The 17,952-nt window shown below is 36.6% G+C and overlaps 1 protein-coding gene across 5 annotated transcripts in view; it reads left to right on the top strand.

The window, feature by feature from the left end:
* DOP1A (DOP1 leucine zipper like protein A) overlaps positions 1–17,952 on the top strand; it is a 68,091-nt gene that overhangs the window by 19,518 nt on the left and 30,621 nt on the right. For 4 of the 5 annotated variants that reach the window (XM_064447714.1, XM_064447713.1, XM_064447711.1 and 1 more), the window contains exons 6-14: positions 309–407; positions 1,498–1,597; positions 4,154–4,263; positions 6,229–6,337; positions 7,982–8,102; positions 8,822–8,941; positions 11,181–11,295; positions 12,159–12,392; positions 15,501–16,125. In XM_064447714.1, coding sequence (XP_064303784.1) covers positions 309–407; positions 1,498–1,597; positions 4,154–4,263; positions 6,229–6,337; positions 7,982–8,102; positions 8,822–8,941; positions 11,181–11,295; positions 12,159–12,392; positions 15,501–16,125 — 1,633 coding nt within the window. Of the gene's footprint in view, positions 1–308; positions 408–1,497; positions 1,598–4,153; positions 4,264–6,228; positions 6,338–7,485; positions 7,560–7,981; positions 8,103–8,821; positions 8,942–11,180; positions 11,296–12,158; positions 12,393–15,500; positions 16,126–17,952 lie in introns of those variants that run through there. The other variant, XM_064447716.1, reaches the window with a different exon arrangement.

Raw genomic sequence — 17,952 nt, 5'->3', positions numbered from 1 at the left:
GTGTTGCTTTTTATATAGAGTATTATTTTGACTTTTAAACTTAACATATTCATTGGTAACATAAGAAACCCAAAAGCTTAATGTTTGTATAGTTCAGGGTATCTACGTTGATTATGTTTCCTCAGTGGTGAAACTTTTTATTTTCCTGTTTCATCTTGTTTCATGATTCAAAAATTTTAAAATAACTTCATTTTGTACATATTACTATTTATAAACAACTGTTCTTATTTTGTGAGTGTTCTCTTATATCTACCTTCTTAAAATAATACAGTAAATAACTGTTTTGGGGGGGTCTGCCATTACTTCAGGTGGAAGCAGTAAGCACATCAGTGCAAGACACCAGTGTTTTAGTACAGAGGAGCACGTTGGACCTTATCCTTTTTTGTTTTCCTTTCCACATGAGCCAGGTGGGTTATTAACGTGAGAGATGAATTGGCAAACTCCTAAAAATATCCCACTTCTTACATTAGTAGGCATATTTAGTCGGTCTTTGTTAATGTTCTTCTCTGGGCTTGAACAAGAGCCATATGGAAGAGTTTCTCTGATAGTTTTGGCTATTCTTCTGTTGTCATCTTCTGCTTTTTTAACTTGATGTGTTAACTTCAAAGTAAACTTTAACTTCTGTATATGCAAACCCGCTGTAAATTCTGATGTTTAGTCTATGCAGAAGCTTTTAATTTGCTCTAATTTGATGAAATAAATTATCTGTTCTTGCGCAAGTTTCTAATTCTCAGTGTTCAAAAGCAGCAGAAGTTAATTCTCTTAGCATAACTGATTAAGAACACTGGAGAATTGAAAATGATTGTTGGTTTTGGGTGAGTAGTTAGCCTTAGCAGCAGTGGTATATAGATCTTACAACTTCTAGGTAATTTTTTTTGGACTGCATTTGCATTTATTGTCGCTTTTTGTTTTCAAATGGATGATGATTTATTTTACTCCTGGAGGAAAACCTATACAAGGTTGAGTCTCACCTAGACAGGAATTGTGGAAAACCTGTACTTTTCTGTAAGAACAACTGTGTTCTTGCTTGTGGAAGCAACATTTATCAGTTACTGTAGGAATATTTTAAGTGTCTCTGTTTAGGTACAAGAATGGTGAAATTATCAATAAAGGATTTTTTTTTAATATTAAGTCTTACACAAACTTTTAAAGTAGTAAGAGATTGAAAGGTATTTGAAATTCTTCAGTGATTTTTTTTTTACGCTGTATTTTAGCTGAATTTGCTTCCAAGGCTTTTGCCTAATAAACAAAATGAAATGTCTTGTAATAAAAATGAGCTGTTAACGTAGTCAAGTATTTTTGCTGTTCACAAAGGGGAGCATGCTATTACAAAGTGTCTGTTCTAAACAAACATCATGTTTTGGTTTCCTAAGAACAAGATTATGTTTTCTCATACTATTCCAAATTCAGAAATGTCAGAACATGGAATTAATGTTGATAGCATAGAAGAAGTATTACTCTTCATAGCTAAATTTAATTGTATCTTAACTTCTTCAGGCAACACGTCCAGACATGATCAGAATTTTGTCAGCAGCCCTTCATGTAGTACTGCGCAGGGATATGTCACTCAACCGAAGGCTTTATGCATGGCTTCTAGGTAGGTTTGTATTTCACTTCACTGCTCACTAGAAGTGGAGGAAAGATTGTGTGTTCATTAGCAGTATTTTGCCATATTGCAGAGAAAGATTATTGGAAAAATGAAATACTTGTGTCATAAGGAAGAAAGGCACTGTCTCTCTCCATGGACTTAAAAGACGAATGATTTCATGCTGGAACTCCTTCCTGTTATCTATATATTATTGGTACATTTTCCTACAACTGTTAGGGGCCACATTCAGGGGTACAGCCAGGTGCACTATGCCTGTGTAACTGGAGACTGAAAGGCAACCGTTGTCTCCCTAAAAATATAAAATGGAAAAAACAGAGAACAGACGTTATAGAGAGTAAATGGCAGTTGGAACACAACAGCATAGAAGGGATGAAAATAAAAGAATGTTGAAAAATGTTGATATTACATTGATGGAGGCTGGAGTATGCAAGCTTTAAGCTTCATTAGATATTTGCATAGTTGAATTAACAAATCACCAATTACTTATGTTTTCTGTGCAACCAGAACATCAAATTGATCAATGACAGGATGCACACTTCTACCAAATGGCAGAATATTAATACAGTACACATTTAATTTTTTATATGAAACCAGCTTGTAATCAGAAGAGGTTAGCAGAGAATAATAGCTACTTAGAAGAGACTAAGTATTTAGGGAATACTTCGAAAACTAGAAGTTAGAAAATTTTAGAAAACACTCTTATTCAGCCTTGTTATTTTTAAGGAAACAGCCTGCGGTCACATGAAATTGGCCTGTTACTCTTTAAAATCACTTTCAGCCCAGTTTGAGAGAAGTCAGGGTTTCTGACGTGGGAGTTCCTAAGAATGTCACAGAAACTGGAGATTGAGTGGAGAGAGATAAAGCTGTTTCTCTGCTTGAGAGGAAGACTGTTTTACAGTCTGCTGTTACTGTTTTTTTTACGTTTGGCTTCCCAGCTTACCAGCAAGCACATATGTACTTCTCAGGCTAGCCAGAACCCTTCCGGCAGCTCTTGCATCTTTCCCAGCTGATAGTTAAGACATGAGAGGCAGGTAGCCTGTGTGTGATTGGGGAGCAAGGAAGTCAGCCAAGGGATGTGAGAGAGAACTGAAGTTATGAAGGGAGGGGTGAAGTCAGCAACAGTGTTTTGCATAGGGGATTGGTTTTGTTGCTCTAGAAGTTGCAGGGATTTAGGAGATAAACACGAAAAAAATTCCCAGCTTCTTTAAAAGACAAGTAATTTGCAAGTCAGTGTCTTGAGAAATTATTAACTAAAGAGCACTGTCATGCTCCATACCTACATTTTCCAATTTAGGGAAGAAATAATTTCCAGATTAAACACTGCATTAATGTTTCATATTAATTTGGACTAGATATGTCTTTTTGCTGTCATTACAGAAGATATTTTATGTGTCTAAAATATGCTGCTTTTTTTAAGTTGTGGAACCTTCTTCTACAGCTTTATCATGAGCTCCATATATATATTATCTCCACTGACAGATAATATAACTTCAGAAGATAGTTTTACAGTGGCTGTTCCTGGTCTTGTTTTGTGAACAGCTAGTGCCTCCCTTTGCTATACCTGTGGACAGACCTTCTGGCAATATAGCTTTTCAGCTTGTTTTTCTTTTGACACTGCTGCTTTTATGTTATTCTGCTCCTAATATAAAGCACTGGGGGAAAGGGGTCAGTTACGTTGGAAGACTCTCTGAAGTCTGCTGTTCTATATGACAATATTTAATTCTGGTATTAGCTATTCCTTCCTATTGTTTTATTGCTGGGAGTGGTCTATTAACATTCTCTAAGCATAAAAATCACATTAATATCTTTAAATCCAGGCTAGATTAACCATTGTTAACAGTGGTTTTTTTAAGTTGTTGCTAAAGGGCATGCATCTTCTCAGGCTTTCATTCTGTTTTTGTCACTTGAGGACAAAAACTGTGGAAAACGCTTCTGTGGAATGGGGTGATATCCTGACTGACTTCCTGATTTTCTTTTTTTTTTTCCCCTAAGCCTATTTTTTTGTAGAATAAAAAATTTATTTGGTAAAAGAAAAGATACAAACTTACAAAACAAAGGTCTATCTCCTTCATGTAATTTTGAATAACAAAATTGATTTTATGTAGTATGACTCATATTCTTTCTAAGTGCCTTAGTAATGTCAGTGTGTTTTGGTGATCATCTCTTCATATTTAAAATACTGAATTTTGTGTTCTCATAATATTAATATTGGAATATTTTTGTGGGACAGGCTTTTTTGAAGATACTCTAGGACTATGTGGTTCATGCAGTGTTTGAACATTTGTTTCTTTGTACAAGAAGTAATTTGGTTAATAATGTTGCATAAAGCTAAAGTTTGTAATTTGTGTGCAATCTGATTGCATGGAAGTATCAGTTTCCTGTATTAAACTCTATAAAATCATCTTTCTCTTGCCAACATTATTTGGACTTCATCTTGGTAAGTTATCAGTGCTACTGTGTTGATTCCTAGTTTAAAGAAATTTGCAAAATATTAAGAGACAAATACTTAAGTAAATATTGTCTTTTTTTGTTGTTTGCTTGAAGGTTTTGATAACAATGGTGCCCTTATAGGACCCAGAAGTACAAGGCACAGCAATCCTGAGGAGCATGCCACTTACTATTTCAACACCTTCTCTAAGGAGATGTTAGTCCAGGTAGCTATATGATGTTTTATTGTGGCATATATCTTCATAAATGGATGCTGATCCAGTTGCTGTATCTTTATCTTTTAACTTGCCATTTCAGTGTGACCATGTAATTTCTGTCTTTTTGATATTGTGTCCTACTCTTCTAAAACTTTCTCAGTGGAGAAAGGAAGACATGGGATAATGTGTTTCTTTAGAATAACAGTATGATTGGAAAAAAATTTGTATTTCTCCTCTTCCACAATGAATATAGCATACATGGAAAATGTTTAATTATGAGCACAGCACACTAGAGCCTCTTCTTTCATAAAATGTAATGGAGAAATCTCTTCTACTTCTTTGCATATGGAAACTCTGCTGTACCTTGGGAATTGGAAAAAATTGATCAGATAGTACTCAGAAGGTCTGAGTAAGAAGAGTCTTCCTCCCCCCTAGGCAAAGGGAACACCTCTTCTGCTGTCCACTGTCAGTCAGGAATAGTTGAGCAAATTGGCCCTCATGCTGTTTGACCCTTAAAGCCTTGCTAAGTGAGCTGACATAAAACTATTTAGCTCATCACAACTCAAAGCTGATATCCAGCACACAGTTAACACTTTCAGTTTTGTCTGAAGGTAATGAGATCTGCTGTCCTCCTCATGAGGAAGAAACCCCAGAATTCCAGTGCAGCAAGGACCTCGTTGGCACTTTCACCCTTTTCTTGTCACCCTTCTGCCTCCCGTGGCAGATGATTCAGAAGTTATCCAAGTGTAGAGGAGAGGCCTGGAAGAGTTACAGTACATACTTTGCATGTACAAAATGTGGTGAGCTTTTAGCAACAGTTAGGCATTTGTTAATAGGTTATGGTCTTCCTTTTAAATCTGTCCATCTTTCTAGCTTAATCAGTGTCATTAAAGCTTTTCTGTCTGAGAAGGCTAACAGTGGTATAGTCCATTTGATTATTTTTTTGGTGGCAGGCACTACTGCTACCGTAGAATGGAGAGTGACCGCTTTTTTAACAGGGATAACTCACTTGTTCTTTGCTCTAAAGTTTTTTATGGGCATTAAAAATCGGTGGCTTGCTCTACATATCAGTGGCTTGCTCTACATAATACAAATTGTATATGCCTTCTAAAACCATTTGCTGTCTTTTGAAAGACTTCAAAAGCATAGCTCCTTCCTGTCTTCTTCCCTAGCAGTCTTTCTGCGTGTGTTCTTTTATCCAGTCCACCCACATCTTATTCATTGATACAATGTACTGAAAATTCTGACCTTCTAAAGACTTATTCAAGTACAGAAAATATTTCTTTCAGGAGACTGGCTGATAATACTTGGTTTATAGCAGATAGCAAGGTCAAACCTGTTTTCCTGCCTCTGTTCTTTCCCATCTCTCTCCTTTCTCCTCTTTGTCCTTTTTTAGAAGCTGTGAAAGAAACAAACTAGTTTCGACTCAGCCGAGCCAGCCTCAGAGGGAAAACTAAGCAAAATCTGTGGCAGTTTCATTGGGCTGTTTTAATTCTGCAGCTTCTTCCCTAAACTGCGTCAGTATAGAAACTCAGTTTTCCCATTTGTTTTGAAGTTGTCATTGCTGTCTAGTCAACTTAGTCAAGAAAGTTTTTTGCCATGTAGGTGGGTATATCCTGGGTGGACAGATTATTATTTATTAAGCCCTTAATAGCTACATGCCTTACCTTGTCAAGCAATTTCTTCATCACTCTTCATGTCTTTTTATTCTTATGAAATTTTGAGTCAGTATCTGTTAATAATATTTTATTTTGACTTTAAGTATATACAAATTATCAAGTCCTGTTCCACAGAAATACTCTCACAGGCAGAGTTGAGAGAATACTTAAGCCTAGAGAGAATGAGCTGTAGTGAAAATAGCGGCCTCCGCTACTGAGAATTTTTCCTTTATATGCAGCTTTTATTGCCTCTTTCTTTCAAAAACCGTTTTCTGGTTTTGCTTTTGTTTTCCTGATATGCTTTTGCTCTTTATAGGCAATGGTTGGAATATTACAAGTTAATGGGCATGGAGAAGAAAGCACATTAATGCAAGACTTAAAGCCTTTTCGAATTCTTATCAGTTTGCTGGATAAGCCTGAACTAGGTAATTTTCATATTACTTCTAGTCTTTAACTTGTTTTACATGATTTTGCTTTGAGAATTTTTTTTTGTTGTTGGTCAAATTGAAAAAGCTGTATTCTTAGTACTCGCAGGTAAGCTAGATTTTTTAGATTTTCCAAGCTAATAAATTAATATATTCATTAGATTTACCAAATGCAATTTCTTCTACTTTCAAGTAAAGTCAGAGAGAGAACTGACTGCATGTTGGAAGAAATGCAGATGGATCTTTTCCATGTTGTTAATCAAATAGTGACTTTCACTGTTTTAAATCTCAGCCATTGCTTTTGGGAATATTCTGCTCTTCCTCCTAATATACACATAGACATGAGAGATATTAACAAGACAACAATTTTTTTGTTTTGTTTTTAGTTGTTGTCTTGGTTTGGGGTTATTGTGTTTGTGTTTTGTTGGTTTTTTTGTTTCATTTTGGTTTGGGGTTTTTTTGTTGGTTGTTTAGTTTTGCTTATTTATTTTTAATTTTCCTTTCCTCTGTTTAAGGTTTTTAAATGCACTTTTTAGCAGGTGAATGCAGAGGACTATAGGACAAAAGTAGATGAGGCAAAAGTATTTACAACAGTTAAGTGCTGGATGTCTTGCCTTATTCTTTGGAATAACAGTTTTGGAGATGACTGAAAACAAATAAAAATATTTGAAGTCTGTCCTAAGATCTGGGGGCAGGATAAAAAGAGCTTAAAAATATAACAATTAAAGAGTACAACTTTAAAGGATGACAAGAATTTGTCATCATCTTGGTAATCTGTGATTTCAGGGGGTCACTTTAAATTTTCAGATGCAATGTGTATGTCAATATTTCATGACATAAGCAGAGCTATGAGGATTCTTTCAGCAAACTGAGATGGAAGAAGCTTAATAGGATTTCTGCTCAACCAGCTCTCACCAAAGGCAGCTTAATGAACCTAGGAGAAACCATGTAAAAGCAAAGGATTTCAAGCAGGATCACTTTGTGAACTCCTTTCAAAATAAGTTGGGCTTTTCTTTTTTTTTTAAATACAAACTTGAGATTTAGCTCAAATCTGAAGGAGGTGCTATTTCAAAAAGCATCCTGCAGACTATATCCAGAATTAAAGAAAACCTGCCTCAAATTAAAAGGAAGGAAGATGCTAAAAGTATTTTACCTTGTGTTATGGAAGATGCTCAAACTAAAACATACTTTCCATATGATAACAGCATGAACTAGCTTATGGGTAGGTATTTGAAAGTGTTTGGTTGAAAGCTACCTTTGATTAGGAATCCATGTAGTCACATTTACATGTTACTGAGCTGAGCTAATAATACCTCAAAAGAAGGTGTGTTGGCTTGAACATGGACTATACTGACATGACTGCATAGCTTTTGAACTAGGTGTGTTTGTATGCAGCTGTCATTGTATACACATTGTGTGGGAAGAGAACTCTGCTTGTGCTTTGTATATTCCCAGGCATTACAGTTGCCTGTGTATTTCTGGAATGCAAAAAACCTTTTGAAATTGAAGTAGTTTATGAAATTGACAGAAGGAATTTTATGGTTTCAGTCACCAAAGCTAGCTAATGATTTGGAAAGTTTTCAGATGTGGACTGGTGGTGGTGCTATAATGTGTAAGACCGTGATTGGTGGTATTTCTCCCTAGGTCCTGCCATCCTAGAGGATGTATTGATTGAAGTGTTTCGAACATTATATACACAGTGCAAAGCAGAACTGGAGCTTCAGGCAGAACCTTCTTTCAACAAAGATCACGCACAGCTAAGCAGGTGAATAATGACTATAATGTGTTTTGTATTAAAGAATATCTTTTAGTTGCTGAAACCATGACTGTGAAGCCTGTGGGACCATGACCTGGTTTCTTCATGATACAGGATCCTTTGGCATTAATTGTGACTTCTGTGTTCGATGCAAAGGTCTGAAGAGCTATGGCTTTATTTTTTTTAATATTTAGCATACATTTTATGCTTTATTTATGACAAAAATGCTTGCTTGATACAGCTGGAAGTCAGTAGGTCAATGGAATAGGTTAGTTCTGGCATTTTTTACATCTGTATTCTTCAAAAAAAAAAATGTGGACTGATGAGCTTTCTTGTGGAGTAAAAATGTGAAGTGCTACAAGACAGCCAGAGTGCAGCATAGAAGGAGTTTCTGGATTTGAGGTGAATATCTTAAAAGGTGGAGAGAAGAGGGAAGTTCAAAGCTGGAGGGGAGTAACAACTGTAGGAATGATAATGGGAAAGCAGATCTATTAACAATGTGGTTAATAGACAAATACTAAAGAAAGGATAAAGAAATCTAGCAACTGTGCAAAGGCATTGGTATGAGGAGCCTGCCAATATACTGAGCCTGAGAGCAACAGCCACTGTAGGGATGAGGGGAGGGTAATTTGCCAGTGTTAACTGGTGGTGGGTAAAATCACTGTGATGCATAGTTACGTAACTCGGAAATGAAGTGTAAAAATGCTCGTTTTTTTTTTTCCTTTCAGCAAACTGAGAGAAAACAAGAAAACAGCAGAATTGATTAAAACTGCCAATCTTTTATTTAATTCCTTTGAGCCTTATTATATGTGGGACTACATTGCTCGTTGGTTTGAAGAATGTTGTAGGTAGGTTATAATACTTAATCTCTATATGTATAAAATTGAAGTTGACTTTTGTTTTATAAGCTTTTTTCCATCAAATAAGTTAGTCTAATGTGATCATTAGACTAACTGTAAGTCTTTTTCTTCCCCATCCCTTTAACTTTGATCTTTTGACCAATTTAAATCGGGTGTGTTTGTAGTCTCAGCAATGTGAGTTCTCACAAACTTAGTCTGGGTAAAATCGAGAGGCAAGATTAGCACCTTTGCTGAAGGGAAGACTCCGGAGTGATCTCAAAGCTAGTTTGTTTTGTTCTGTCCGTCCAGTACAGGGTTACTCACTGGGTCTCTAGCAAACCTGTCAGCTTTACCAAGCGTGACTTCTGGAATGTCTTATCATTTGCCCCACTTTTTTGGGGACAGAAAATTGTGGGAGTCTTGTCCATGGCAAGGAGAGCTACAGGAGGGAACTTAGTAAATAAGGGAGAAGTGAAAATATTAATGGGAGGGAGGGGGACCATGGGACCATAGGAGAGCAGGGGTTGTTGCTGTGGCAGTGGCTAAGGGATGTAGGGTTTTCAAATGAAATTTGTAGATTTTTTTTTTGTTGCTTATAGAATAGCTTAATAATGTGTTAAGATATTTGAACACTAAGTTGTGTATGAGCCAACAGTGTGCTGTCGTACGTAAAGAAAACTGTCTTGGATTGTGTTAGGGGGAGCATGATAAGCAGGGGAAAGGAAGTTATTTTACCTTTCACTTAGTGTTTCTAACGTCACATTTGGAATATCATGTCCAGCTTTGGGTGCCCTGCTTGAGGAGGAGTGTTGAGAAACTGAAGAGGCTCTAGTAGAGGACAGCTAAGATGGTCAGAGTAATAGGACACTGCATAGGAGGTTGAGGTAGGTGAGTTTGGTTTTAGCCTGGCAGAGAGGGGGCTTGAAGAGCAGCCTATGACTTCCTGAAGGGTATTTACGAAGCTGATATAGCCATATTTTTGTTAATGGCTGATGGTAAAGCAAGAGACAGCGACAAGTGTTGGCTCAGAGGTTCAGGTTGGACTTTTGGAAAAGCTTTGCCAGGAGCATAATGCAGCAGTGGAACAGGTTACCCAGGAAGGCTGTGGAGCTTTCTTGGGACATTTCTAAGACTCTGCTAGACAAAACTGTGGATAAATTTATCTAGCGTTGTTAGCAGTCCAGCTTGGCATGAGAGGTTAGACTAGATGAAATCCCTTTCTGGATAGGGACACAGAATGTGAAAAAGAATTTGTGTTATGACTTACACAAAGGGACCATTTCACTGAACCATAAAACAGGCTGGTAGTTTTATCTGTTGCTGGAGACAGTAACACAGTGGAGGTATGAGTTAAGTAGAGTGCTACGTTTCAAACACAGTTTACTGACAGAATGCAATTTAAATATTTTAAAGATCTTTTGATAAATACTTACTGTCACTGTTTCAGACTTGGTTTCTGTAACACTTCTATTATTTCAAATAAATCCATTTTTCAGTCCTGACATATGTTCATAACCCTAATAAAACAGAGGGAAAGGATTAGCATAACTAACTATTGCTGAAAAGGTGACACTGCCCTCACCACCAGCCCCTGCAGAATAAATGAATTGGAGAAACAAAATATTATTTCTCTGTTCATATCCTTTGCTTATAATGTTGTCAGACTGCAACATGCAACATGATTTTACAGGGGATTTATGTTCTGTCTTACTTCACTCAGCAATAAAACTCATCAGACTATGAATTCTTGTCAACAGTAAAACAAATGTGGTCAGCTGAAGTTGAAGTGGACATTTAGAAGAGCTTGTTTTGTTTTCCTCTTGTGCAGCTGTAAAGCTTCCTGGGCCTTTTATTTCACTTTTGGTTGTCTTTATCTCAAGTACTTAATGCCTTGGGTTTAGATCTCTTCAAAATTACTGGGCTTCCGGTAATGCTATCGCTTAATTCTGTTATTGGTGCCCATGTTCATACCAGTAAATATTGCTGTATATGGTGGAGTCACAAATGCAATTTTCTGTAGCCTGAATTTCCTTATTTTATGACAGGATACTGGTTTACAGTGAAAGACTGCTGCTTTTTCTGAAAGCATGCAGTGGGGCTAAATGAGCTACTTAACAGTAAAATGAGAGATTGCTTATTTGTTTATAGGGATTATCCCTGATATGTACAGCTTTGCATTAATTCACAGAAACACGGTCAATGTAAGGGGGAGGGAAATATGTCATGAAACCCTATTTGAATTTTGCAGGAGGACGTTACATGCTAGACTTCAAACTGGGCCTGGAGGTGGTAGTGAGCAGTCTGAGTTACCCCTGACAAACTTCTGCTTGTTAGTGGATTTTTTGTTGGATATAGTTTCTTTGGTAAGAATTGTTTTATTCATTGCTAATACTGGGATTCTGTATATTTATAGTCTACAGAAATACTGTATCTCCTTTATTAATTGTTTTTCCTGAAAATATATTGCCATGAATTGGTGGACACCTTTAGAAGTTCTTGTTTCATTATATGATTCTTGATAGACTGGTTGGATGTAACCAAAGTGGATTTTGTGATGCTTATACCTGAAAATTGTCTGTTCTAGAATTCTTTTCTCTAAAACTACAGTGTATTTGTTACAAGTATAGTCATATAGTAGTTTGATATGCTAGTTTAGATGTGCAGCTTTCTTTTAAGGCTCTTTTAAATGTCATTATAAGATGTATCGTCTCTTTCTGTTGGCATTGCTTAATGTAGCAAAGACTGTTGGAACTGTTTTTTCTATACCTGTCTTTCCTCAATTCTTTGCTTTCTCATTTCAAAGCCTACTAGAAGTATGAGAGTGCTGTGTCAGGTATGGCAATCAGCCTGTTTTCCCTTTAGTTCTTAAAAACTTGTTTATCTTTCATTCTTAAACTTTTATATTAAGGCTACTAAAATAATAGTAGTACTATTCTTTAGCCTTATTGTTATTTTTGTGATGTTTGTGTAATGAACAAGATGTAAAATTCTGAAAAAGAGCTAAATATATTTCTATTTGTTGTTTACCCAAACTGTAAAATTAATGTCATTTTTAAGTAAAGCATGTATTTCTTATTCTTGGATATGAAGCTATTAATTTTCCTTTTCCCATGCTCCATATGTTTAGAACACAGTTAAGCAAATGATAGGTACCACTGTTTCAGAAGATAACTTTCAGGGTGGAATTTGGTGTTACAAATAATGAGCTTTACTATTACTCTGTTAGGAGACTTACATTGAAATACAGACAGAACACTTGCCTCAGCTGTTGCTCAGGATGATTTCTGCGTTGACAAGCCATCTTCATACTTTGCACTTGTCTGAGCTTACTGATTCTCTCAGACTCTGCTCGAAGATCCTTAGTAAGGTTCAGCCTCCGTTGCTATCTGCTGGTACAGATGGTATCCTGCAGCTTCCCAGTGGACACAGCAGCTCCATCAAAGAATGGGAAAATAAAAAGGTAACTGATTATGTTTTGCAGCATCTTGGAAAAATATTTTTTGTGTGGAAAGGAAAAGTAGGTTTTCTAAGTCTGTGCTGAAACGTCTACAAGTCCTTGATTAGATTTAATTTAATATACAATACATGTGAAACTTGGACCATCAAAAGAAATTATAATTGTCCACTTCACTGTGGTAAAAGGTCTTGATTCTTAAGGGGTTTAGTATTATACATGTATAAATCACTTCAGAATCAGGGCCTAAGAATGAACTAAACAACTAAGGTTTGAAGTTGTAATGCGCTTCAAGAGTCTGATAATGTAAAATAACTGGACTCAAAAGAATTCTCCACTTTGGTTACGTATCAGGTATACGTAAATTATCCTCTCACCCAATTTATGTGCATCAGATTAATACCCATCAGTTATTTTACTGTCACTGTTAAGGTCTTAAAATCATTTAATAAAGAAACAGAAGAAAGAAACCAGCCAGCAGCTCTTTCTCCTTTAACACTGTCTAATTTGGTCTACACAACCGTGGCTCTGTAAGGCATGTTAAGTTGACATGCCCTAAAATACTTGTTCTCCAGCTGAAGAAACCAGAGGAGCATCATAGACTAATTTAGGTTGGAAGTGACAGTTGCAGGTCACTGCTCAAAGCATGGCTGATTTTAAAGTTAGATTCTACTTTAAAGCTAGGTCAGGTCACTCAGGATCATATATCCAGCTTAGTTTTTAGTATCTCCAAGGATGAAGATTCCACAACTTCTTTGTACAGCTTGTTTGTTTGCACTGTGTTGTTTAATCAGAATTTCTATTGTTGCAGCTTGTGTTCATTACCTCTTGTTCTTTCAGGGTGGATTTCTGAGTATGCCTCCATCTTTCCATCTAATGGGAAGTCACTGACATCAATAAGGATATCTTCTCCCCCTCGACAACTCTTAGCATTCTTTTTCTTAAGACTGAGCAAATCCAACTCTCTGAGCTTTCCTTCTATGTCAGGTGCTCCTGTGGTGGCCCTCCACTAGACTTACTCAGTACACCAATGTTTGGTTTTCACTAATAAGAGCAAACGTGGACACAGTATTCCAGATGTGGTTTTAAAACTGCTGAGCAGAGGGGACTAATCGCTTCCCTTGACTTGCTAGCTATACTTTTGCTAATACAGTCCTGTATGTGGTTGGTCTTCACCAGAAGGGTCCAGTGCTGGCTCATGTTCACCTTGTCCATTTGGACTCCAGCATCCTTTATGCAGCATCCTATCCTTATTCTTTCTAGCCAGCAGATACCTGCCTGGTTTTGTTCTTTAGCTTTTCTGTTTTTATAAAGCCTGTTTTGATTGAATGATGTTGCCCTTGGAACCTTCAGCAGCTTTTTGCTTTCAATTAGAACTAACTTGTATGTGGCCATGGCTTCTGTTAAGAGAGAGAGAGTGAAATTAATTACCATGTTTCTGATCTTTTTTACATTGTTTATGATAACACAGGGTCACCCTTTATGTCTTTCCAAGCTTTTTGGTACATATTAACACAGGAGACAGTGAAAGCTATCTCAAATTTTCATTTTCACTTTTACACCATCTCTGGTAAAGCAAGATGTCATTTGCCCTATATAATGACGTCTCTGTTTTTATTTATTCATGAAAAAGTTATTCAGATTTTTAGGTTGTACTCTAATTCTGTATTTAAGACAGCTAACGGTTAGGATGTCAGACAGCAAGACAACTTCTGGGCCTGTTAGATTGCAGGCACCATCTGCCATTGCTGGTAAGATAGCTAGATGAGAAGTATGTGGGCATGTTCTTTACCTGCCTTTACTCCCCCTGATCCATGCGTTTCTGTTCAGGTTGTTTCCCTATTCACCTCGCGTTCTCACCAGGAAGCAGAGACTGTGCTACCAGTTACCAACAAGACTATAGGGGGTTAGAACAGCACAGAAAGCTGCTATGGGTTCTTTCTGAGTAGAAATCATTCATCAGATTTGTGCATATTCTAAACTGATGAGGAATTAAGGTGCACTGAGATTATTTTTTTCTTCCTAGTTGCAAATGGTTAGTAGTTTTAAAATGAAAATTTATTTCTTTTTTTATAATTACAACTTTGTATTTCAAAGAAATTTCCAACTTCCAAATCTTGGGATTGGTATATAATAAGAAAGGTGCTAGTTACAGTTGTACCATATATACATCTATGAATTAAGATTCTATCCACATTTAATAGGCCATTTCTTAAGTCAAAGAGCATAAATTTTATTGAGAAAGTGGCTTAAATGTGAAAATGGGAAAAAAATTTTTAGGTTATGATTTTACTTTTCATTTGCAGCTCTACAGTTCACTTTCTTAATGTGTTTTGACAATTTACAGTTGTAAGTTAAATGACGCTGATCCTGCCTTCCGAATGAGACAAAACTTTAACAGTTGTATTTCTGCTATCAGTAATGTATCTAGGCAGTTATTAGGTTAAAGTAATTTAATATCTAAGGTGATTATTTACTTGTACAGTGGGAACTTCAAAAGCATGATCAGAGAAGTGTTTACTTCCTACTTTCTCAAGTCTTCCCACTCTTCTTGGCTGATATCTCCTTCTTGTCTCCCTTGCCTGCAGGCATATTTTACTCCTTTATGACTGCAGCAGTTTCTGATTTACAGATTAATATCTTGTCCTTTTGTAGAACATGCTAAAATCTAAAGCATTAAAAGAATCTTGCTAGCTAAAGTGACCGTAAGCAACATAGTTCTGTGTCCTGCTTCTGGCTCAAGTGAGGGGTTTTCTTTGATGTATGAATATTTTTGTTTCTGTTGCTGTAAAAAATTAATAATACCTGTGCCTATGCATTTCAGCATTTTTTCATAAAAGATAGACATGATTATGATACAAAGAAAATGTTAAAAGCAGTAATATTTAAAGTATTCTACTTGATAAACAATGGTTTGGTTTGGGTTTTTTATAGTTAGCTTGGTCTGGCAAGCTTACTGAAACAGCAGATATCATTCTGCATAAAATGTATTTATATTAATAAATTAAACTGGAATAAAATCTTTTCTTTCAAACAGAGAAGCAAATAAATATTTTTCTCACTAGGGCCTAAACAACCTATTTTGAACAATCATTAAACTTTTATCTCTCTCAGGTGCCATCAGTTTCACTTGAAAATCCTAATGATGTGTTTGAAGATGGTGAAAATCCTCCAAGCAGTCGATCATCAGAAAGTGGATTCACTGAGTTTGTACAATACCAGGAAGATACAACTGATGACATTGATAGAGCACTGAACGAAGGTCACGGTACGCCTGGCATTCCTATTATTGGTAGCACATCCTCAGAGACTGAGACAGCATCAACTGTGGGATCTGAGGAAACCATTGTACAGCCTCCTTCCATAGTGACACAGGGGACAGCAACTCGAAGTGGGAAAACGATCCAAAAGACTGCAATGCAGTGCTGTTTGGAGTATGTCCAGCAGTTTTTAACCAGATTTATCAACCTGTATATCATTCAGAGTAATTCCTTGTCTCAGCCCTTAGGGGCAGAGCTTCCAGTAGACCCCACTAGAGAGCAAGGACAGACCACAAAGTGGGACAGAGAATTGCAAGTTGATGGTAAGGTAAAGAAAACAAACAAGAAAAAAACACCGAAAGAATACCTTCCTGCCTTCATTGCTGCTTGTCAGCTGTATCTTGAATGTTCAAGCTTTCCCGTTTACATTGCTGAAGGAAACCGTACTTCAGAATTACATCCTGGGAAGCCTGAAGTTGGTAAGCTGCACTCTTTGTTCTTTGCTTTTATATTTTTTTTCACCCCCCAAAATTTGAAAGTGATAGTATTCATGCTTTGTGTGTATTGCTGTTTGCTGTTCCCCTCAGAAATGTAAGTTTCCTTCTGTATCAGTTTGCTTTTTGGAAACTGAGCCACTTTCTCACAGATTTTATGAATATTGCTGGCATGGGATTTGACACTAATTAATATTGGGGTGACAAACATAAATTATACAAACTGAAACCTGGGAGTAGAATCTAGATTTTCAGATGTTCCTCTTTACTGTATGGATCCATGATGTTTTCTTTGTCATATTTTGTAGTAGTTGCAGCTGACATCAAGTGTGTTTTTAGCTTCATTTTAGCAATTTTGCATTGATGTGCACATCGATTGCTTTGTGCGATACATGGAAAATATAAGCTTCTGTCCAATAAAAATCATACCAGATAAGACATTAATTTTACTTTGCTCCTATTAAAGGAACAGTTCTTGCAAACAATTCTTCCAGCTACAGTTGCATTAGAAAACAAAATAAAAATAGCGGGTGCTGTGAAGTATGAATGTGTTCACAAATAGGTGAATGCATTCAGATACAGAAATGTGATTAAAATGTTGACAGTTCTGGATTACTGTAAAATGTGATATTTTAGATGGACAATACTTTTTACAGTTTGTAAATTCTTCAATTTACACTTCTAATTCTGTTCCCGCTTCTGGTCTGTAGCCTGAGAGTTGCTGCCTTAAAATGGTATCATGATGGATATGCTTGGAGCATACAAGAAATAGTTAATAATTTTGGCTACTGTCACAGTCATCTTCTGTGACTTTGGTTTTTTTTTTTCTAGGAAACTTCATGATCACAGCTTTTTGTTCTTATCTACAACTTTCAAAATCTATTAAAGGCTAAGCAGTGGGCACTGCTTGGAGATGAATACTTTTTTGGAAAAAAGTACATTGATTTGAACATGACTGCTTCTTCTATTCCTGTGGTCTTTAAGATGTGTTGTGTATGTCGTCATTATACAGCCAGGAGCAGAGGTTACCTCTGACTTTGTGAGATCCAGACATACCAAATATTTGTCAGTTGAAGGCAGTGTGGTTACAGCTGTTTATTAAGGGTATTGCAATACTAAAGGGGTGCTACCTTCTGTAAAAAGTCTGGCTCAGGATATTCATGCTTCTATAGCATGACCCTGAAAAATGCAATTTTAAAAATATTTTTTTTAACACACCCCCACACCCCCCACCCCCCAAACACTAGCAGCCTATAAATGAGTGTTGTGGCAGAAGACTAAAAATATTTTTAAAATCATGTTTGCTTTTTACATTTCTCTGGATATAACACCTCTGATTATTGATGCTTTATCAACTCTAAAGCAGAAAGCCTGTAGAGCTTGAGTAATATGTGCCTTATATGAAGGCAGTGATTCTAGGAATCCTTTTCACTTTGTTAAATGTCTTGGATTTGCATCTGAACTTTCCTGTTTGTGATGTTGCATTTGCAGTCTACTAAACAGTGTGACTTTGAGGAACAAGCATAAATTGTAGGTGATTGAAATCAACAGGAAAATTTGTAAACATCTGTTGTACAGAACAGCAGGGCACACAGGAATAGTGATGGGAATGGGGCTGCGTAGCTGTCTTGGGAGTCCTGCTTCTCGTAACAGAGAATGCTGGTGGAACAGAGAATGGGAGAAGATAGTTACCATAATAAACACACGAACCTTTTCTTCATCTATTGATATGGTGTTGTACTGCAGAAGACGCTTTTTTTTTACTGAAGGCTTCCTAAATTTGGAACGTGTTTGGATGGGTTGCATTAGTGA

This window comes from Phalacrocorax carbo, chromosome 3 (assembly GCF_963921805.1).
Source record: "Phalacrocorax carbo chromosome 3, bPhaCar2.1, whole genome shotgun sequence".
Classification (NCBI taxonomy): Eukaryota; Metazoa; Chordata; class Aves; order Suliformes; family Phalacrocoracidae; genus Phalacrocorax; species Phalacrocorax carbo.
Note: the sequence above shows the minus strand (reverse complement) of the source record. Positions and strands in the feature narration are given on the sequence as shown.